Source organism: Canis lupus, chromosome 17, assembly GCF_048164855.1.
Source record: "Canis lupus baileyi chromosome 17, mCanLup2.hap1, whole genome shotgun sequence".
Taxonomy (NCBI): domain Eukaryota; kingdom Metazoa; phylum Chordata; class Mammalia; order Carnivora; family Canidae; genus Canis; species Canis lupus.
Window position 1 is genome coordinate 57,967,675 of NC_132854.1, and position 23,807 is coordinate 57,991,481.

General features: G+C 35.4%; 1 protein-coding gene across 4 annotated transcripts in view; it reads right to left on the minus strand.

Moving 5' to 3' along the window:
- Positions 1-728: 728 nt before the first annotated feature.
- The window catches only part of SUCLA2 (succinate-CoA ligase ADP-forming subunit beta), a 43,791-nt gene continuing 20,712 nt past the window's right edge, over positions 729-23,807 (minus strand). For 3 of the 4 annotated variants that reach the window (XM_072783098.1, XM_072783102.1, XM_072783101.1), the window contains exons 5-11: positions 17,373-17,501; positions 14,353-14,491; positions 9,366-9,527; positions 9,129-9,271; positions 3,911-4,031; positions 3,366-3,454; positions 729-1,503 (exon numbers count right to left, since the gene is read on the minus strand). In XM_072783098.1, coding sequence (XP_072639199.1) covers positions 1,429-1,503; positions 3,366-3,454; positions 3,911-4,031; positions 9,129-9,271; positions 9,366-9,527; positions 14,353-14,491; positions 17,373-17,501 — 858 coding nt within the window. In that variant the 3' untranslated portion in view covers positions 729-1,428. Of the gene's footprint in view, positions 2,160-3,365; positions 3,455-3,910; positions 4,032-9,128; positions 9,272-9,365; positions 9,528-14,352; positions 14,492-17,372; positions 17,502-23,807 lie in introns of all 4 variants that reach the window. The other variant, XM_072783099.1, reaches the window with a different exon arrangement.

A 23,807-nucleotide genomic window follows, 5' to 3' on the forward strand; every position in this document is an offset into this window, starting at 1 on the left:
GAACAGGAAGGGCAGACTGGCAGATAATGATATATATATAGTTGGTTTAAATATATATTGTATATATTCTCTTTATATGATGTCTCTTCCTCTTTCTCCCTCCCCCTCCACCACCTGCTGTCCTATGTCTCTATCTCCCTTTCCCCCCACCAAATAATTCTAGTCAGGATGAGAAAGGAGCTAAGGAAACTGAGATACAATGAAATTTAAAAACTGGTCTAAACTCATATAAGTAGTGGAGCCAAGATTCAAACCAGACAACTTTCAAATTCTGTGCTCATCACCACTATGCTATCCGATGTCTCCTAGAATATATATCTGAACACATGTTAAGAACATCAAAACAGGTAAAAGTTCTCATATTCGCCATTACGGTTACATAGTCTCTACCATGTGGCTGGTATTCCTTTCCATGGTATTAACACTGTTAACAGTTAAATATCAACTGTTCTAAGCAGTGAACAAAAGATTAATACACACACACACACACACACACACACACAAAGGGACACAAAGGAAAACATCTTTTTAAAGAAGGTACCAGATGGTACACAGATAAATATCAGAATTCAAAGGAAATATCTGTAGGTAGTTCCACAGTATGTAATGTCATGCCCCAGTACATGATCTACAACTCAGGTCCTTGAAGATATTTAGCGCAAAGATGGACACATCACCATCTACTGTGCTTACTTAGAAAAGAAAAAAAGAAAAAACATTAATCCAAGTCACATTGGGAGATTTTTATTAACTTAAATTGACATCGCTAATTTTGTCTGCCAAGTCCTTAGTGAATATACCTTTATTTGATACAAACCTACTGGTTCTTATCAATACCACAGGATCATGAATACTTACAGTAATCAGTGTTTTATAATGATTAAAACAATGTTCAAATAACAAGTTACTTCACTGACATACTTAAAAGAATATTCTGGGGAGTGTTTGAAAGCTCTGTTTATAAATAGTAATTGATATACTTAGGTATTTGGTGTTGAAGATAAACACTTCTTATATAAAACATTGTTTTAATACATTGCTCTACTAATGAGCCTAGTTAGATATAATATATTTCTAACACTAAAGAATAAAGCTTTATCTTCATATTTATTTTATTCATAGGACTCTTATCAATGAAGAATGTTGAAACTAACAGTAAACTGGCATATTGCAAATGACATTCTATAGAAGTGAAAAAGAAAGCTGCAACAAAACAAACTAGATCACTGCATTACACATTCTTTATACAAACAGCCCACTCTGAACAGTAGAATTAAATGCAGACCAAATGCTTTTAAGTTTTTGTGCCTAGCTGGCAATTACAATCTCCACACACTAAAGAGAAAAGGAACAATAATAATAAAGAACACAGTATTTTTAACGATTATAGCACATTTAACACCTTCAGCCATCCATTGGGTACTCAGATCAGATTGGCAACTGAAATTTCACATCCACCTGGGCTTGCTTGGCTAAGTTCACTATTTCAGAGAGCTTTACAACCTGAAAGGAAAAAACAAAGCAGCTTTCTCTCTTATTTCCACAAAACCATAAAATCAGAACTACTAGTAAATGTGAAATTAATGCATGTTCAATCTTTTTCACTTAAAACATCTGGGCTATTCTTACATGGTTATATTCCACTTCACACTCTTATAAGCATGTGCCACTCTTGAAGGATAGTCAAATCTGACATACTTCATAACTCATGCCCCAGTTCAATACCTTCTGATTTCGTATATATATACCTCTTTTTTATTGCCTAAATTTTATCTATTTTAAGGCAGAAACAGTGTCTTAGTTGGATATCACATAATACAAAGCACATCTAATTAAAAGTGTAAAAGTGTTCAAATAATACGTATACAATCTTAACTTGCAATATCGGGATAGGAGCTTAGGTCCAGGAGTTAGTATTTCGCTTTCTGTCAAGCTGAATTCCAATGTTGTCTCTACAATCTGTCTGAGAATAGCCAGCTGGTACCATACAAAATATCAAAATTAAACATGTCTAAAACCAAACACAGATTCAGCCTCCCTCCTGCTGAAGAGAGCAGCAGAGGGTTTCAGTTAGGCCCCCTGGGTTCAAATCCCACTCTGATGTTTATGACATATGACCTTGATGAATAAGTTCATTTATTCAGCCTCTGTTTCCACATCTATAAAAACAGAAATTATATAACCAAATTCATAACAAGATAAAACCAGAAGAAAAAGCTTAGCATTGCATGCACAATAAATAATAAGTGGCAGCAGTTGCTACTATCATTATCACATTATTATTAATACTGTCATAACTTCCATAATCTCATAATCAGTAGAAAAACACTGCAGTCACAACTTAAACCAACTGTTCACTTTTATCTTTCATGGTCTGTTTGATCAAGATTTGATTGATTCTTCTACTTTTTTCCCCATGTCCACAAAGCTCTCTGAAACACTTTTGCTTTAGCATTCCCTTGCTCAAAATTTTAAACTCAGGATTGAGTATAAATCTCTCTGATACTAAAGTATAGTTGATTTTTATTTACTAGTAAATACTTTCCCAAAGTATGTCCCAAAGAAGGACGTTAGGACCTCCATTATTTTAATGAAATGACTTCACACTAACTCAGCAAGTCTCAAAACCTTATTGCTGATTAAACCATATAGCCCCAGAGTATTCCATGAAATGTCTATAAACAAAGGTAGGAAAGAATCAAAAGTTCTCATTTAAAAATATCTCTATGTCTACTATGGTGTGTGCTCCAAGACAGATTATTAAGTAAAAGCAATGAGATAAAATATATGTTACCATCATACAATGTGAGAAAGCAGAGCTCTAATATAGATGTATACACATACATTAAATATTTCCTAATCATTTTTAAAAAGTAGAAGGATAGACTAAAAACTTCTTTAAAAAGCTGGTTATGCGTGGAAGAAATAGGAATAAGTAGAAAAGTTAGTTTCTCTGCATATACCTTGCTTTAGTTTTGACTTTGGAACCATGTAATATTTATATAAAACAAAACTTCCTTTAAAAATAAATAAATAAGAGGTGCCTTGGTTAAGCGTCTGCATTCGGCAAGGTCCTGATCTCAGGGTTCTGGGGATGAGCCCCATGTCAGGCTCCATGCTCAGCAGGGAATCTGCATGTCCTTCTGTTACTCCCCACTCATGCTCACTCTCTCTCAAATAAATAAAATCTTCTTAAAAAATAAAAATAAATAAATGAAACTAACTTAGATTCTAAAATGAGTCAGCTAATATTGCTAATACTGAGTATTTCTGCTGAATATTAGGAGCACTGAGCACCTTATACTTGTATCTCCATCTTACACACTTTGCAAATTTGTGTCCTTAGATTAACATAGCCTTTTTACCATTTTAGCAGCTTCATCCAAGTCATCACAAGCAAGAATTTTAAGTCCACTGTCTGTTATCAGTGCCTTGGCATCATCAACTCTTGTACCTAGAAATGATTTATGCAAATATAAAGATGTTTTAAATATATACACAAAATCATTTAAAATGTTGGTCACAATGTGAAATTTCAACATAGGAGTACTTCCCATTATTTAATATAAATGTTTCTAAAACCAAAGAAAGTACTGTAGAAGTCTGGAATTACCTCATGAAATATCTTGCCTTACCATGTCACTGGTAACTCAGACAGGTCAGAATTCAAGACAAAGCACAACAAATAAATAACATACTAAATTATACCACGCAAAATGATAAACAATTTTGCCCCAACGTGAGAAATTTTTTGTGAACTCACACTTTAAAAATTTCTATTATATAACATTTTCATTTAAAAGACACAGCTATTTGAAAACTGTATTTTAAATGAACTGAACTCCTTGGAATTATGAACTTATAAACAATCAGAGTTCACAGACAAGTCCAAGATATCTTTTACACTCACCTTGTAACCGTACCACAATAGGTATTTTAATTTCCAAATCTTTTACTGCCATAACTATACCCTGTGCAATAACATCACACCGCATGATTCCTCCAAAAATGTTGACCAGAATAGCCAGTACCTGTGAATAAAATGTTTTTTGTAGATTAAAATTTAAAAGCAAGGAGTATGTGTCCTTCCTTCTCAAGAAAATACTAGTGTCTGTACTTTATGGTACAAATTAATTCCATGGTACTATTTTCAGGCCTGACCATCACATCCTCTGCAGCTCTTTTAGAGAGACTTATTCTCTAAAATCAGAACTTATTCTCCCCAACTTGGGTGATTTCAACACCTGGCTCATAGTCTCTTCTCTCCTGTCCCATATGAACAGGATTCCCTGGGGATTCCATTTACTTGTTTCCTATTAAACATCGCCGTTCACCAACATGACTGCCCCAGATCATGATAAAAGATAACATCACATACAAGATCTCCAATTTAAAGTTCTTCTTCATTTATCCCCATCAGCTCAACCAAATCCTCACACAAAGCAGAACCTCAGAATCACTCAGCTTCTCTTGAATACCCACTCCTAGCTTCACTTGACATCTAAACTTCAAGACCTGTTTGGATCAGCATTCTTACATCACTGATAGTCTGAATCACCGTCCTTCTATCACTTACACCCCCCAAAAAGTGTCTTAGTTTACTCACCTACAACAGAGCTTCCAACTAGTGAAATACAAATGGGTTACAGACATACCAAGATACTGTTCCCCTCTACTCTTAGGGCAGCTAGGAAGGTTCTGGGACAGCTAGCACCTCTGGGCCACTGGCCTCCGACTACAGGCAACCTTCTCCATCTACTCTTCTACCTTTTCTGTGAATGATTTGACATTAAAAAGGTTGAAACACACCAAACTATACTATGCATTCCTTATCCTTACAAATATTATTTCTAGATCTTTAAAAAAAATTAAGAAATAGACTAGATCTCATAGTGACCTTGACACCTTCCTCTCTTCTTCCCTCCCACCGCATTCCGGATAGCTTCAATATGTACCACAGACATCATCTAACACTCCAGCCTTAAAATCACTGGATCACTACCATGTTACTTTTACCTCCAGTTCATTTCAAATAATGACACCAAGGCTAAATCCTTGATGACCAAATGAAGATTTCTAGAATATTGAGTGTATAAATCCCACTCTCTGCTTAACCTCCTCTCCTTTTGTCTGTAACACCTCTCACTTTTAACTCCATCAAACCCAGTCTTTTCCTCTTAAAAGCCTCTAGTCTCTCAACCTTGTTCTAATCTCCAAGACTCTCAGCTCTCAGCAGATCTGGCTTTCTTCACTACAGAGCCTGGAACCTGTGGCTGAGCACAAGGATACTGCTACCTACATGCTTAATTTCCCCATATCCGTTCCTCTCAAGACCAGTCTGCCTCTGCCATTCCTTCAAATAATACACACTTGGATGATTCCAGCCGATCAGTTTACTCATTCAAGGAAAACAATCCTTCCTTTAATAATCTGCCTCATAGCTCTCACTTTCTTCATAAGACTCCTATCTGACTTCAAGCTCTAATTTTTAGCATGAGATCGATCTTCCTTTCCCCAATGATATCTCAAGGAAGGAGTTAACCTCCTCTCTAAAACTAATCTCACCACCTCATTACTGTATTGTATTTCCTCCAAGTCTTCACTCCTAAAATCCCTTCTCTCTCCAACTACAAACAGCTCATATTCTTGGTCTTCTAAACAAACAAGCAAGGAAATACACACTAAACAGCTCTCCTCAACCCTACCTCCATTCAACTGCTAATTCTAGGTCCTCCTGTGCCTTCAGAAAAAGTACCCTAGGGGCACCTGGGTGGCTCAGTTACCTGCCTCTGGCTCACAGCATGATCCCTGGGTCCTGGGATTCAGCCTAGCATCAGGCTCCACACTCCAGAGAATCTGCTTCTCCCTCTCCCTCTGCGCCTCCTCCCTGCTCATGCTCTCTTTTCTCTCTCTCAAATTAATAAATAAAACGGAAAAGAAGAAGAAAGAAAAGAAAGAAAAAAGAAAAAAAAAGAAAAAGGAAAGGAAAGGAAAGGGAAAAGGAAAAGGAAAAGGAAAGGAAAAAAAAAAACCCTCAAAGGGTAATCCCTCCTAGATCCACTGCCTCAATTCCTGATGACAGTTCAAGCCATTACAAGCTGGTCTCTGCCCCCTTCTTCCCTACTCTTGGTAGGGTTCCCAATCATTATTTCAGTCCTTACTCTACATGATCACTCCTATAGATGGACACTGCAGCCCATCCCTTACTTTTCAAAATTCTCCACCTTGGCCTTGGATGTCATCGTTCTCTCTGGATCTGCACCTGTCAATTTGTTCTTTTATGGTGTCTTCCTCCTCTATTCAATCCTTCAGAAACCCATTCTTGGTTTTCTCATCTCACTCACATGGGTCATCTTACCAACTCCTAACACTTCAACTTTTCTCAAAGCACCAAGGACTCTCATATATATACAACTATTATAGGAAGTACAGTAACCTTATAATCGCCTGCTAGATACAGTCACCACACTCCAAACTTAACATATTCATTCAGAAATATCCATTTCTCTACTTTCCCTCTGACTGTACAAAAAGCATCTCCACCCAATGATTGTCCCCAACCAAAAGTCCTAATGTTAATCTAACAAACCCTTCCCCACGGCCCTCCAACAAAAAAGGGAAAAAATGAATTTAATGATTCTATCTCAGAAATGCCTCTAAATTAGGGTTCTTTGCTTTATTCTTACTGACACTACCTTTGTCAGACCTCTTCATATTTTTTAATAAGCAGGTGTAACAACCAAATTATCTCTCCTGGCAGTGCCTCCCTACTCTCCATTGCATCCTCTACTAGCAGAGTTACCTTCTTTTAAAAAATGTAAAAAAATAAACAAAAAAGTAGGGGACATATTTACATATATGCCATGTATGGACTAGGGTAAGGGAGTTAAAATCCAAATGTCCTAACTACAGATACAGAGATCTTTACAATGTGGTCTCCATTTGACAACATTAATCATTCATTCCAATAATGCTGTATTCTCACACATAAGCATCTTACTATCCCATAAACATAATCGTCTTTTTTGAACTCTATATGCCTTTGTATATTTTCTTCCTCTTGCCTAATTTATTCAATTTCTCAAGACAACTCAAGGGATCATTCATGCAGTGAAGGACTCCCTGATTCTCCTACTAGTTACCAGCTCTGACTTCTGTTCTTCCAAGCACTATACTCAGTTTATCACCCCAGTCAGACTATAAATGCCTTGAGCAAAGTAACCATGTATTCTCAAATCCAAGTACAGTGTCCAACACACGGAGACATAATAAGTATACAGCTACTTCAATGCTATCCACATTGTCTCCCTGGATTCCGGGCCTGTTTCCAATTCTAATGCCCTTCCTGACAGTCCACAATACTGGAACTCTTCATTGCTTTTCTCCACTCTTGTACCTAGACTTAAAAGTCATACTTAAAAAAATAATTAGAATTCTAGTTCCTTAGTAAGTACTCAACAGTTAAATAATTAGTAATTATTTATATAAATATATATATAAGTATGAAAAAACTCTTTTATACTCTTTTAGAGTTTATGCCAAAGGAAGCTATAAAAATATAATTCCAATAAGACTTATTTTTTGAATAGTTATTAAACAAGGAAAATAAAGCACTTTTATTTCTCATTTCAGTTCAATGCTTTGTGTAAAATAAATATGGCAAATGATTCTAGGGTCTAGAGATAATTCTCTAGGTTCAGAGAGTAGTAAAATAGATTTTTTTTTAAGATTTTATTTATTTATTCATGAGAGACACACAGAGAGAGGCAGAGACACAGGCAGGGAGAAGCAGGCTCCCTTTGGGAAGCCCCATGCAGGACTCGATCCTAGTACCCCAGGATCACAACCTGAGCCAAAGGCAGAGAGTCTCAACCACTGAGCTACCCAGGCATCCCTAAAATAGATTTTTTAAAAACAATTCTAGAGTCTAACACCATAAGTAAAAATGTACATTGTCAGCATCATCAATGGTAAATACTTATTAATGACCTCTGTATGCACTGAATACTATGCCAGCCATGGGAAGAGGGAAAAAAAAGAGAGAAGAGAGAAGAGAGAAGAGAGAAGAGAGAAGAGAGAAGAGAGAAGAGAGAAGAGAGAAGAGAGAAGAGAGAAGAGAAGAGAAGAGAAGAGAAGAGAAGAGAAGAGAAGAGAAGAGAAGAGGTTACGAAAGGAAAGAAAGGGAAGAAAAGAAAGAACAGAAAGAAACGATCTTTACCAATGAGCAATTCTCAGTTCTAAATTCAGTAAAACTAGTTCCACAGAAGCCACTATCCTTTTTTTCCTTTAGTCTTACAAAACCGACAATGGCCACATATAGATACACTTCTTTAAAAAATGATTGATAATCTGTGTATCTTTTGGATCATGATGTTTCACATCCCTTGTATTCTGATAATTACATATAAAATCATAGTTCTAATTTATGGCCTATCAATATGTGAAAGATTTATGCAAACATTAAAATGAGTGTTTTAGAAGAACACCTCAGTGAATGCAAAAAGTGTTTCAAGATATGCTAGCCAAAAAACTCAAAGTATGTGATTTTGAAAGATTAAGTATTTATGGATGGGAATTATATCTTATGCCATATCTTTATGGCATGTAATTATATCTTAATAAGTTTGTTTCTATAAAGATATATATGCAAACAGAAGGAGAGAGAGAAAGACAGGGAATGTGTGTGTGTGTGTGTGTGTGTGTGTGTGTGAAATATACAAGCATTAACAAGTTAAAAAAAATGATCAATAGTAACAAAAATTCTCTCTGGATAGACTTAAAGGTAATTTTAATTCTCTTCCTTGTAGCTTTATAGATTTTCCAGATTTCTGGGCTCTTGTGATCAAGTAACATCTCCAGCAGTTTTCCACAGGAATGGCTCCCATTCCTGATCACTACCATTTACAGTATTACCTAATACCATCTAATATATTTTCATCTTGTTTTCCAAATTACTGTGAGAAATTTTATCTTTTTCTAGTTAATTTTATTGCATTGATTTCAGCAACTTTTTCCAAACTAATTAGGTCTTCTGAATTTTAATGCTCTACTACTATAATGACCACATCTACTAATCAAGTAAGTTGCTTCTCATCATTCAAATTCTAAAACATAAGCTCTGCCCTTACCTTTTTATCTGAAGTGATAAGTTTAAATGCTTCTGTTACTTGATGGACTGTGGCACCACCACCAACATCAAGAAAGTTTGCTGGAGTCCCTCCATGAAGCTTTATTATATCCATTGTGGCCATAGCCAAACCAGCACCATTTACTGTCAAGAGGGAAAATGATTTACATAAACAACAAACACGAAGAAAATAAATTAAGCTCAGCCAATCCAAATTTAACATAGCAACACAGGGTACCTAGACAGCCTATATTTCCATCAAGGCCAATGTAGTTGAGATTTGCCTTAGCTGCACCTTTCTCCCTTTCATCTTCTTGGGTCCAGTCCTGTAAGTCAAAGATTTTCTTCTGGCGATAAGCTGAATTAGAATCAAAATTGATCTTTGCATCCATGCACAGCACTTTGAAGGAAAAAAAGAAAGTGATCTTAATTTCAAAACAGACACAATAAACAATCCAATAATCAAATGTTCTTAATTTAGGGGAAAACGGTTTTGTTACTTATTGAAAGTATTTCAATTTATGCTCACAAATTTTTATGTATCCAAATTGTTATTAAAAAAGAATATTTGGGAATTAAAACTGTTCCATCAAAGCTACTAGTTCTATGTCCATCCTAGGCAGATGATAACTGATAAAAGAGGGGGAAAAAAAACCTTCAAAAACACTTCAAATTTGTTTTAAAATTACCAAAATATAACCAGCCATGCACCTAGCTAACCCCTTCACTTGCACCCTGGACCCCAGTGCCTCTTCTTACCTACTTAAGGACATTGTTCTAACAATTCTATCTTTTCTGCATTATCAACTGGCCCCTTTTCTATTGGCTAAATCCCAACAATTTGCCAAAATGCTGTTATTTCTCTCATCTTAAAAAAGAAAGAAAAAAATATTTTGCCACTTCTTCCCCCTTACTCTTCTCTTCATATACAGCAAAAATTCCTGAATGAATGGTCCATTTAAACCAGGGGCCAGATTCAGCCTATGCCTATTTTGTATTGCCTGTGAGCTAAGAACGGGTTTCACATTTTTATGTATTTTGAATGGGTCGTGAAGAAGAAAGAAGGGAAAAAGTAGAAAGAGAAGAACAGGGATATGAAGAAAAGAAGCAGGAACTAAGACCATACGTAGCCCACAAAACCTAAAATATTTATATATGCCAACTTCTTTGCCTAAACTCATTGTACAAATTTTTTCTCCCACCATCCCCCCTAACTCTCATCAGGTTTTAACCCCAGCATTCTACCTAAATGGCTAATATGAAGGTCATCTCTCCCAACTTCATCTTTCATAGCATTATCTCTTCCTCATTCCAATATAACTGCAACAATCTCCTTGCTGTCCATGATAAAAGGCTGAAAGAACTGAGCAATTTCCGCCTCAACACAAGCTGCTCAACACAAGAGATAGAATTTGAAGTCCAGTTAACTACTAATAACAAAAATCAACACTCTTTCTGAGAAACACAAAAGAATTCCATCTCTCCCAAAATATCCCGTGCACAACTAAAAATCACTAGATGGGTAAAAGAAAAACAGGAAAATATGACCACCCATATAGAGAAAAAGCATCAAGAAAAACCAAACCCAACACAACCCAGATTTGGAACCAAAGGACTCTGAAAGTTGTTTTAGGGCAGCCCCAGTGGCACAGCGGTTTAGCGCGGCCTGCAGCCCAGGGTGTGATCCTGGAGACCTGGGATCAAGTTCCACGTCAGGCTTCCTGCATGGAGGCTGCTTCTCCCTGTCTGTGTCTCTGCCTCTCTCTCTCTGTCTCTCATGAATAAATAAACAAAATCTTTTAAAAAAATCTATTTTACCACTCTCTGAATAGAGAATTATCTCTAGACCCTAGAACTATTTGCCATATTTATTTTACACAAAGCATTGAACTGAAATGAATAAATAAATAAATCTTTTAAAAAAAATGAAAGTTGTTTTAAATATATTTAAGGATTTAAAGGAAAATATGGCCATAATAAAAGACAAGATAGGTAACTTTGAGGAAATAAAACTATGAAAAGGAGCCAAATGGAAAATCTAGAACTAAAAGGTATAATACGTAAAGTGAAAAATTCAATAGATATGCTTATGCTTAACAACATATTTGCTGGAGATGGATCAATGAATCTGGAAGCTACCCAATCTGAAAAAAACAGTGACCTGTTAGACAGCATGAAGTTATCTAACATGTGACAGTGGAAGGAGAATGGGCCAGGAGAAAGTATTTTAAGTGATGAGAAAAGATATGTCAAGCTAGACTTCTGTGTCCAATAAAAATATTCTTCAAATCATGTAAACAAATTTTCAAAAAATAAAGACCTTATCAAATTACTAAGAAAAACTATCCATGTTTCCTTTGAGTACTATAATAGGCTGAATAACAGCCACCCAAAGATACACAGATCCTAACACTTAAGAACCTGTGAATGTTACCTTATACGTTAAAATGTTCAGAGATGTAATTAAAATAAGGATCTTGGAAGGAGATTATCCTGGGTTATCTCAAAGGGCCCAAGTATCTTTACATCACAAGTATCTTTATAAAAGACAAGCAGAGGGAGATTAGATACACACAGAAGAGAAAGAGGCAATGTGACCAGAGAGGCAGAGACTAGAACCAGATGGCCACAGATGACAAAATGCCGCAAGAAGTTACAAAAGGCAAGGAATGAAGGCTCCTTAGAACCTCTAGAGGGAGCGCCTTGAACCTGTGTGACACTCATTTTGGATTTCTGGCTTCTAAAGCTCTGAGAGTAAGTACCTGTTATTTTAAGCCACCTAGTTTGTAGTAACTTGTTACAGAAACCACAGGAAACTAACACGATTACCAAAGGACATCAACAGAAAATGTGCAGTCTATGGAGGAAAATGTCTGCCCAATAAATGTGAAAACTTCACATCACAAATAATCAAAGAGGGCAGCCTGGGTGGCTCAGCGGTTTAGCGCTGCCTTCAGCCTGGGCCATGATCCTGGGGACCTGGGATCAAGTCCCATGTTGGGCTCCCTGCATGGAGCCTGTTTCTCCCTCTGCCTGTGTCTCTGCCTCTCTTTCTCTGTCTCTCATGTATAAATAAATAAAATCTTTAAAAAAAAAAAAACAAATAATCAAAGAATTGAAAAAATAAGACACCATTTCCCGGTTATCACTGAAAGAGTTTAAACCCAATATAAAACTCACTTCTAACACAACAAGTAGGCAATAAAATGGACACTCTGTATGTTAGAACAAATTTTCCAGACAACAATCTGGCAAAATATATCTCAAAATGGGGATCCCTGGGTGGCACAGCGGTTTGGCGCCTGCCTTTGGCCCAGGGCGTGATCCTGGAGACCCAGGATCGAATCCCACATCAGGCTCCCGGTGCATGGAGCCTGCTTCTCCCTCTGCCTGTGTCTCTGCCTCTCTCTCTCTCTCTCTCTCTGTGTGACTATCATGAATAAAAATTAAAAAAAAAAAAAAAATATATATATATATATATATCTCAAAATGTTATTATCTGACCCAATAATCAAACATATGTTACAATATTATTCCTCTTTGACCCAAAAATTCTACCTCTAAGAATCTACATGAAAGATAATCAAGACTTCAGAGATTTATATACAAATAATGTGCAGGCTTCTAAAAATTGAAAAATATTTAACATCTAAAGATTCTATTATGTAGTTTTAAATTTAAAAAGGGAAAAATACAAACTGAATAGACAATATTATCTCAATTACAGAACTGACTGAAATGAACTACTAAAATATTACAATGGTGTTAGGTGATGAGGTTATAGGAGTTTTTTCCCAACCTACCTATAGTTCTTGGTGCAAATTTTCTAAAATAAATATACAATGCCATTAATTAGAAACAAAAAAATCCTTCTAATATATAGAAATGCGGGACGCCTGGGTGGCTCATCGGATGAGCCTCTGCCCTCGGCTCAGGGCATGATCCCGGGATCTTAGGATTGAGTCCCACATCAGGCTCTTTGCGTGGAGCCTGCTTCTACCTCTGCCTATGTCTCTGCCTCGCACTCTGTGTCTCTCATGAATAAATAAATAAAATATTTTAAAAATATATACATATAGAAATGCCTACAAAGAAAAGAGAAACTAAATATAAAGGGAAAAAAATGGTTTTTAAGAAAACAAAGACATTCTCTTAGCAAGAGAATATAGCTGCAGGATTTCACAGAGGAAAATAATTCAGGAATCTTGCTTTCAATGTTAGCATTACATAAAGGGGAAAAAAGAAATACCTGTTTTATACAAATAATTCTTCCTCATTGAACACTGCATTCTTAAAATATGTCTTTACTCTTTCTAAAAATTTTAATTTTTCAGTTTTATAAACTACCCATATGATCATAAGAGTACTCATTTGTTATATAACCATATAAATGACCAACCAAAAATCAATTTCTATAATAAAGAATATAACTAATCAGAAGTGTAAAAATGAAAGGTGATCTACAAATGCTTAAGAGTAAAATGTCCAAAGGGACTTGAAACCAAATCCAATAAATTACAGTAATAAAAGTAGTTAATACAAGTTATCAAGAAAAATCTAGGCTGCAATAATGCAACTTAGATTTTTAAAATAACTATGCATGGAAGGTGTGATAATTAAGAATCTTTAAACACATGCAAAAGAAAAGAAAAGCTAATCTTACCTCTCCAGTGGATAAAAATATAAAAGGACTCAACTATCAGAGTCTACCTTTTACATAATAAAGATTCATGATGACTTTAAAGTCTGAAACTTGTGAGACACTCAGATGGCTAATTCCCAAAACTACAGCCATTTACTCACTACCACACTGGATACTCTCTAATCAGCACTGCCCAAAAGAGCTTTCTGCAATGATGGCGATATTCTCTATGTGTGCTGTCTAATGTGGTAACTGCATGCAGCTACTGAGCAGTTGAAATGCAACTAGTTCGACTGCGGAACATTTTAATCACATATCATTTTAACTAATTTTAATTGCTCCATGGGGCTATAGCCCCTATATTATACAGTGAAGCTTTTATTACCCTATGTGTATAAAAATATATATTTAATGTGTCTGTTTTAATAGGCATCTTTAATACTTGTTCACATTCATTCTACTTATAGTAAATAAGTTTCTACATAGGAATGAGCTCACTCCCTTATGAATTCAACTTCCTTAGTGTAACATATGATTGACAGATAAATACATCATCAATATTTGATTTAAAAAGATACCTTACCAGTTCCATCTGAATCCTCTACCATTGGATTTATTTCTACCATAGTTGCATCATATTTCAGGAAAAGGTTGTAAAGCTTGACCATATTTTCTGCCGCAGAGTCCACAATATTAGATGGAAATCCCATCTTCTGTGCAAGCTGAAATCAATTTGTCTCTTTATTGTAGGTATGTTACATATAACCAATCAACACTAAATACTTGTAAATATAAAAACTTACAGTTTATCATTAAATTGATAAGCATGAATCATTTGTAGTCAAACATGAATGACTGAAATAGCAACTACTATTACTAAACGGTTACACAGAACTTTTCCTAAAGATGTTTATTTAAGAGAGCACGTGCACACATGTGCACAAGTGGAGGGGAGGGGCAGAGGCAGAGGAAGAAGCAGACTTGCTGGTAAGCAGGGACTCTGACGTGGGGCTCAATCTCGGGAACCAACTGGGCCATTCAAGTGCCCCTAAGCAAAACTTTTTATTCAAAATTCTCACATGGCAAGTAGTATGCCCATTTTACAAGTGAGAGGTCAAGTGACCCGCCATTTGCCTAGATTCTAGTTCCAAAGCTTATTCCATACTGTCTCTAGCCTTATGGCAATCTAAACTGAAATAAGAGGCTTATATTTTATTAAAACAATGTATAAAAGGTGGACTGATAATCACCATTGTCCAAATGATAGCAAAAATACTAAATCACCCAATTTTGTGTTTTATGTAATTTATGAAGAGTATCTACCAAGCAGTGAGGACCAGTATAACTGCATTTATTCAAAAACCTACTGAATACCTAATACAAGCAAAGACCAAATGATGTATATACTTAAGCTTCCAATCTAATAGAAGCATTTAGTCTTGAGCAGATTCCTAGCTAGATATACTTGAAGAGATTTTTTTTTTAATTACATATCCCAAGGTCCCAACACAGCAGTTCTAGTTCACAAGTTCTACAGTGGAACAAGCCAAGCCATCCATAATTTTTGAAGTTGCATAAGCAATTCTGAACCACGGGTACGAGAAGCTACATGTTTATATGTTTATTCTAACTGCTGTCACTGCTCAAAAACCCTATGGAGGAGGTTTTACTCTTTTCCAACTGCTATCTAAGGCTGCAATACATTTGAATTTCAATTACAGAAAATCATAAATTCTTTAAGGGTGAATATGATTTTTATAAAAAGTCAAATACTGCCAATAAAAGGCTAAGAAATATCATTTTCAGTTAAGACTTATTTCATTTTTTTTTTAATTTTTATTTATTTATGATAGTCACAGAGAGAGAGAGGCACAGAGACACAGGCAGAGGGAGAAGCAGGCTCCATGCACTGGGAACCCGACGTGGGATTCGATCCCGGGTCTCCAGGATCGTGCCCTGGGCCAAAGGCAGGTGCCAAACCGCTGCGCCACCCAGGGATCCCTAAGACTTATTTCAAATAAAGAATAAGAAATAAATGAGAAATTATAAATAATAAATAATATATTATTTCATTAAGAAAGATTTTCACTAGGTCATAATCCACCATTTAGATCTAAACATGTGAGAATTACAATAGAATGCTGATCAACCCAAAATGACATTAATTTGTTGAATGCTGTGCTAGGTAACTATTTCTATTCATCACTCAAAAATCTTAGGGGCACATGGATGCCTCAGTGGTTGAGTGTCTGCCTTTGCTCAGGGCATGATCCCAGGGTCCCAGGACCAAGTCCCACATCAGGCTCCCCACAGGGAGCCTGCTTCTCCCTCTGTGTCTCTGTCTATCATGAATAAATAAATTTTTTAAAAAAAAAAGCTATAACCTTAGTAGATTATGTCTTCAAGTATTCTTGTAAATCAAGTATTCTTTCTTATCTAAATTTAACTGTCCAGTCATCATTCTTACATAATTACCTAATGAATCAAATCTCTGTCCCCTTTAAAGATTTATACCATTCTCTTGCCTAAATGACATTACCAAAGTAACTTCTCTATCTCCTTTAAACCTCTGTGCCGGTCAAAAATTCCTGCTCTACTGTACTTCAATATCCTAAGCTTATTTTGACATAGTTTCCACTAATAGATGCTAATTTCTTTCAAACTTTAATATTGAAACTTTTCTTTTAAAATGGGTCACTTATCTTTCATATCCAAACTAAACAACTTAATTCAATTGCAGTTTTACCAACCTTCCCAAACAACTCTCACAGGCCATGGTATTAAACTTCACGGTTGGTTTTTTTTGGAGGGGAGTTGGGGGAGGAGAGTAGGGTGGGTGGATAGAGGAGGGAGGAAGAAGCACACAGAAAACTAGTTAAATTGTGGGCAAAATTTATTGTGTATGTGCAGACACTAAAGTCCATAAACCGCCCCCAAAAATAAAATCACTGATCTATCACAGGGATGTATAAGACAGTGTCCCTACCATTCCATACAATTTACAGGAAATAAAGGAGAGGCTGGAACATATTAAATGCTACCATGGGGATGTAAAATTCAGACTATGATAAATTATAAAGTATAATCATCCCAGTGTCTTCAAGAAATGAAAGAAAAAGGACAAAGAGAGTAAGGGAAAGAAAACCTATAAATTAGAAAAAGACCTATGAGAAAATAACCACAAACAATGAAGGACCCTATATGGATCCCAACTCAAACAAATTATAAAAGAAAAAAAATGAAAAACTTGAGAAGGGAATGTGAATGACTGGGTAAGTAAGTAAAGATATTAAAGAGTTATTATCAATTTTACTAGGTGTAACAATGGTATAGTGGCCATTTTAAAAGAATCCTTACCTTTTAAAGACAAATACTGAAATATTTATGGAAAGAAAAAGGAAATATTGTAGATACTTCTAAAATTTTCAATTTCAAACAAGATATTAACATGCCTTGACACTCAAAAAAAAATTTTTTTTTCAAAAATTTTTTAAAAAGTTTCATCAATCACTTCACTTATTCAAAGTTAATTCTCTTTCTTTTTTTTAAAGTATTACAATTATGCAATAAAGCTAGATAAAAATTTTTCAGAATATAACATACCCGGACAGCTTGTTCTTTCTTGATGCCTTCTACAATATCAATAGGTTCTTTAACTATGGCCTCAGGAGTCTCAGCAGCAACATCTTCAATGTTGACTCCACCTTGAGAACTTCCTATTAATACAGGACCCTAGCAAGATAAATACAGGATCCATCGATAAAATGTTAAAACCTACTTACGCACAGTATCAGACTATCATTCCCCAATCCTATTTTTAAATTTCCTCAAGATTTTCTCCTTATACCTCCTGCATACTCCCTCTACGTAAGTGTTCATTTGAAATAATGGAAAAGAGGGACACCTGGGTGGCTCAGCGGTTGAGTGGCCCGGGGCAGGATCCTGGAGTCCCGGGATGGAGTTCCATATGGGGCTCCCCACAGGGAGCCTGCTTCTCCCTCTGCCTGTGTCTCTGTCTCTCTCTCTCTCTCTCTCTCTGTGTCTCTCATGAATAAATATATAAAATCTTTAAAAAAAAAAAAAAACGAATGGAAAAGAAATAAAAACGTAGAGGAAGACAGTATCTTACCTGTGAGGGGAAAAACATTAAAAATATATATAAAACTTATATCAAATAAGTTAATATAAATACATATATATAAAATATAACCTGTGTGTTTTTCTTAAGAACTGAAGGACAATTAAAGTATTATTTAAAGAATTCTTTTAGGGCACCTGGGTGGTTCAGATGGTTAAGCATCTGCCTTCAGCTCAGGTCATGATTCCAGGGTCCTGGAATTGAGTCCTGCATTAGACTCCCTCCTCAGCAGAGTCTGCTTCTTCCTCCCTCTCTGCCCCTCCTCCTCCCCTGCTCACGCACTTGTGTGTGCGTGCTCTCTCTCCCCCTAATGAATAAATTTAAAAAATAGAAAATAATGTTTTTAAAAATCATAAAAAAGATATTGATATTTAAAAAGCCTAATGAATTAAAGTTGAAGATTTTATAAGCTCTAGCCCTACTGCAAGTTAGTAAAAAAGAAAGTTACTGACCTTAAAATAGTCCTAGCTAAAAAAAAAAAAGAAAAAAAAATAGTTCTAGCTATTATCATGACCAATATAAGAAGTTAAGATAAAAATACTAAATAATTAACTTTTAAGTCCTCTAAAATAAACTAAGAAAAAAACCTTAAAGCAAAATAATCTAATGGATTTGTTTATTTATTTCACAAAACTGGAAATAATCCTAACATGCAAAAGCAAAGAAATGGTAAAATCATATTAATGAAGATTATTTAATGATACAGAAGAATGATCTCAATAGTATTATGTGGGAAAAAACTGATATAAAACTTTAGATTCTATTCTCAATCATGTGGGTTTTTTCAACATAAAGTATGTTTAAATGTGCAGCTACTAATCACACCAACTGAAAAAAAGATGGGAAGACGTTAAATGATAAGATTTTTATTATTTTATGTTACCATTCCACCCACAGACACAATTTTTTTTACAGTGAACATAGTATTCTTAATCCGGGCGGGCGGTGAAAGTGTGACTTTCATGGGAAAAAAGCAAGAACAAAAAACTACTATTTCCACTTTTCTATCCCAGCAACTAGTGTGTTTCAGTAACAAACTCATTTCAAGACATAACGCAAAGGAATAGTATTGTATTCGTTATTGTTTAGAAAACAAAATAATACTTCAATTCCTCAAAATAAGACAATAGCCAGAGGAAAAACACAACCTATTACTTTTTTAAGAGAATTAACTGTTACTTAAATGAAAAAAATGACTTAAAAAATAGTACTAACTTCCATGAAGAAAAACTGAGTGGCTGAGAAAACAGGTGTGGCTGGGAGATTTACATTTCCTTGTACATCTTCAAACACTTTAAATTTTATATATTAAGTGATTAGATTTCAATATGTATGTATAAAGAACTTGGCAGGCCTTTGTCCCCAGCATCTGGAAAGCAACCTTTAAACCTACTATATAGGAGCACCTGAGTGGCTCAGTTGGTTAAAATGTCTGCCTTCGGTGCAGGTCAAGATCCCAAGGTCCTGGGATTGAGCCTCGCATTGGGCTTCTTGCTTATTTAGCAGGGAGCCTGCTTCTCCCTCTCCCTCTGCTTGTGCTCTGTCAAATAAGTAAGTAAAATCTTAAGAAAAAAAAAAGCCCTTCCACTAACACTGACAGTTTATGCTACTGAAGTGACTCATGGTGGGCCTCTAGTTAATACAAAGGAAATGACTCAGGTAGGCCACAGGCCAGGACAGAAAGACAAACACTTTGATTAGAGGTTTGCAGCTTTGAGCCACATTGTTATCAGCCCACCCTTCTGGGAGGAAAGGGGGCCTGGAGATTAAGCTCAACTAAGTGGCCAATGATATAATCAAACATGTCTACTTAATAAAGCACCTCCAAAAAAACTGGATTTTGGCATCAGCAAGATGGTAGAATGGGAAGTCCTAGACCTAATTCTCCCATAGAAACACTAACTTAACAATATGTGATCTGAATTTTTATTCCCTTCTATGAGAATAAATCTCTTTATGAGAATGTCAGAAACCAGTTAGGAAATTGTAGTTACTGAAGTTCAACTGCAATGAAACAGGTAAGAAAAGCAATTTCATTTCATCCAAGTCAGCGCCTCCCCTAGGCTTACACAGCTAAAGATCAAAAGAAATAGCCCAATGCCCTGCTTCCTCCTTGGGAGGAAAAGGGGAAAGTGGATCCCACAGCCAACATTCCTGCATTTCAGGGGGCTACAAAGCAACTGGTTTCTGTCTCACCTGACTTGGAGGACCAGCTGGGAAAAGCATACTCTAACTACCTTTGGGAGGGGGAGGGATACAACAGAACAAAAAAGAGCTCAGCAACTTGGGACAGCACTACTTGTAACTTGTAATACTACAGAAAGCAGCCAACATAGCTCCCAGAAACTGGATAGCCTAAAAGAAATGGATAAATTCCTAGAAACATATAATCAACCAAAAATGAGTCGTGAAAGAAAAAAAAAAATCTGAATAGACATATTACAAGGAGATCAAATCAGTAGTCAAAAACCTCCCAACAAAGAAAAGCCAAGACCAAAGGACATCACTGAAGAATTCCACCAAGTATTTAAAGAACAGCAGTGTTTCTCAAACTTTTCCAAAAAACTGAGGAGGGGGAACACTTCCAAACTCATTCAGTGAGAGCATTATTGACACCAAAATCAGACAAAGATATTATAAGAAAACTATTAACCAATATCCTTGATGAATACTGATACAAAAACTCTCAACAAAACACTAGTAATCAATTTCAGTAACACACTAAAAGGATTATACATCATAAATAAATGGGATTTATTCCTGAAATGCAAGGATGGTTCAACATACCAAAAACAAAGTAATTCACCACATTAACAGAATCAAGACCAAAAACCACATGATCATCTCAATTGATGCAGAGTAAGCATCGGAAAAAAATTCAATATCCTTTTATAAAAACACTGTACAAACTAAGAATTGAAAGAACTACCTCAACATAATAAAGGCCATATATTAAAAAAAATAGTAATAAAAATAAATAAATAAATAAAAACCACAACCAACATACTCAATGGCAAACAATTGAAAGCTACCTTCTAAGATCAGGAAAAGGGTAAAGATGCACTCTTGCTACTTTATTCAACGTAGTATTTAGGAGTTAGGGTTTCAACATGTGAATTGGGGTGGGAGATAAACCTCAGTCCATTGCAATATACAAATGGCCAACAAGTATAAGAATAGGTGTGCATTATTATTAATTAATCATTAGAGGAATATAAATCAAAATCACAGAAAGACATTTCCTCACACCATAAAGGATTATGACAAAAAAAAAAAAAAAAAAAGCACCGGTAGAAATGGAGAAATCGGAACTCCTAAACTCTGTTGGTAGAAATGTAAAATAGTGGAGCTACTGTAGAAAACAGTGTTCAGAAAATTAAATACCATATCATCGTATGATCCAGCAATCCCATTTATCTAGGTATACATCCAAAATAACTGAAAACAGTATCTCAAGTAGATACCTGCATACCCATGTTAACTGCAACATTATTGAAAATAGCCAAGAGGAAGAAACCTGAAAGTTCATCAACAGACAAAAAATAAATTTAAAAAGCTGTACATACATATAACTGAATATATTCAGCCTTTAAAAAAAAAGAAATCTTGACACACGCTACAACATGAATCTTGAAGACATAACACTAACTAAAATGAACCAGTCACAAAAAAAGATAAATACTGCATGATTCCACGTATCTAGTCCACGAGGTTTGACTGTATCTAAAACAAACTCTTAAAAACAGAAAGTAGAATGGGGACTGCCAGGAGCTAAAAAACAGGGGTAGAGGGGAAATTGCTCAATGGATATAGTTTCAGTTTTGCAAAATGAAAAAGTTCTAGGTATCTGCTATACAACAACAGGCATAAAGTTAACACTATTGTACTGCATACTTAAAAATTTTAAATAGTAAATTTTATTATATATTTTTGACCACAATTTTTTAAAAAGAAAAAGCAACTCTAGAAACTTGATGAGAGTACTGTGGTTGGCAGTATTCTTTCTGTACACTGTCATATATCAATGTCCCAGGAGAGTGACATGTACCTGAAGAAAATGGAAACTCTCCCAGACCTTGCCCTATATGTCTTTATTTGGCTGGTTCTGATTTATGTCCTTTGGATATAGTAAAACAGTAATCATTAAGTACACCACTCTCCTAAGTTCTGTGATTCATTCTAGCAAATTATGAAACCTGACAGGTCAGTAGGAACCCCCAAATTTGTAGCCAGCTGTTAAGTATAAGGGTTACCCAAGAAACCCCAAACTTTAAAAAAAAAAAAAAAAAAGAATCCCCAAACTCGAGGCTGGTGTCTGAAGTGAACAAAGGGCATGTGGAAGACTGTACCCTTAACCTGTGACATTTGGCCCAATTCTGGGTACTTGGTATCAGAAATCACTGTAACATACACAAACAAAAAAACTCACTATAACATAAATAGACAAAAGAATTCACCGTGCCTTCTAAGACTAAAAAACAAGAAAACAGCAAGAGTAAAGCCAGAGTAAAAAACAGCAAAAGAGTAAAGAGAAATGTTTGAAATTATAGTCTAATTTTTAGTTCCTCTATAAATTTCAAATGAAAAGGTATTCTTAAATTTCCTCTCTAGCACAGCAGTTCATAATTATAAGCTTTTATAAAGATCTAAAGGGGGGAGATCTCAAATTTAAGAAGACCCTGTTCAACTAGCATCATGATACTGAAGTAGAATACAGGTTAATTAATCTATAGATAAGCCCAAAATATAATTTTATCCAACAAAAGAGGTAGAAACCATCAAACTTTTAAAATATTTGAACATTGGGATCCCTGGGTGGCGCAGTGGTTTGGCGCCTGCCTTTGGCCCAGGGCGCGATCCTGGAGACCCGGGATCGAATCCCACGTCGGACTCCCGGTGCATGGAGCCTGCTTCTCCCTCTGCCTGTGTCTCTGCCTCTCTCTCTCTCTGTGTGACTATCATAAATTAAAAAAAATAATAAAATAAAATAAAAAATAAAATAAAATAAAATATTTGAACATTTTATTTTAGTTTTACTTTTTCAAAACTATCTGTTGATAATGAGATAAAGAACCACATAGAAGGCAGCACTACAGGAGGGGAGAAGATAATATTAAATTCTCACTGAAGTAACGATTAGGTCTCCAAGAGTTAGCTCTTAGCTAGAAAAAAAAAAAATACATATTAAATAATAATATATAAAAGAAAGTGAATAGCCTTTCTCTGTACTAATTCCCTAACCAACTAGAAAAAAAAAAAATTGTAGGCAGCTGGTCAGAAGAAAGATTACATGGGTAAATATAAATCATTTAAATGACTGTAGTTCTGCATTTGGTCATGACTGCTGAATGCATGCTGCTTCTGTTTAAACAATTTGGTTTTAACTTTAAATTTTAGTAATAAGCATCCAGAACAATTTAAGTTCATCAAATAGTTGCAATTTCAAATAAATTAATAATGCTATTTTCTCCTCCTTAACCTAAATTCCTCTTCTCTTTGGTCCTGCAAAAAAAATTTTGCCTTAAAATAGATCTGAATTTTAAATACAACAAATAAGCCACTTAATAAAGATCTCTTTCAAAAATAATAAGAGTTGAGTGCCTGAGTGTCACAGGTGGTTAAGCATCTCACTCTTGGTTTCAGTGCAGGTCGTGATCTCAGGGTCATAAGTTGGGCTCAAGCCTACTTAAGACTTTCCCTCTCCCTTGCCTCTGCCCCCCACACTCTCTCTCTCAAATAAATAAATCTTTAAAAAAAAAATTAAAGTATGGAAAAAAATTGGAATTCTTGTGGCACATACATCTATTCCAGACAAAGTAAAAAACTTGATATAGTTAAATGCACCATTTACAGCAGATTGCAATGTTTTACTAGATAGCAAATGTAATTTGTTAAATTAG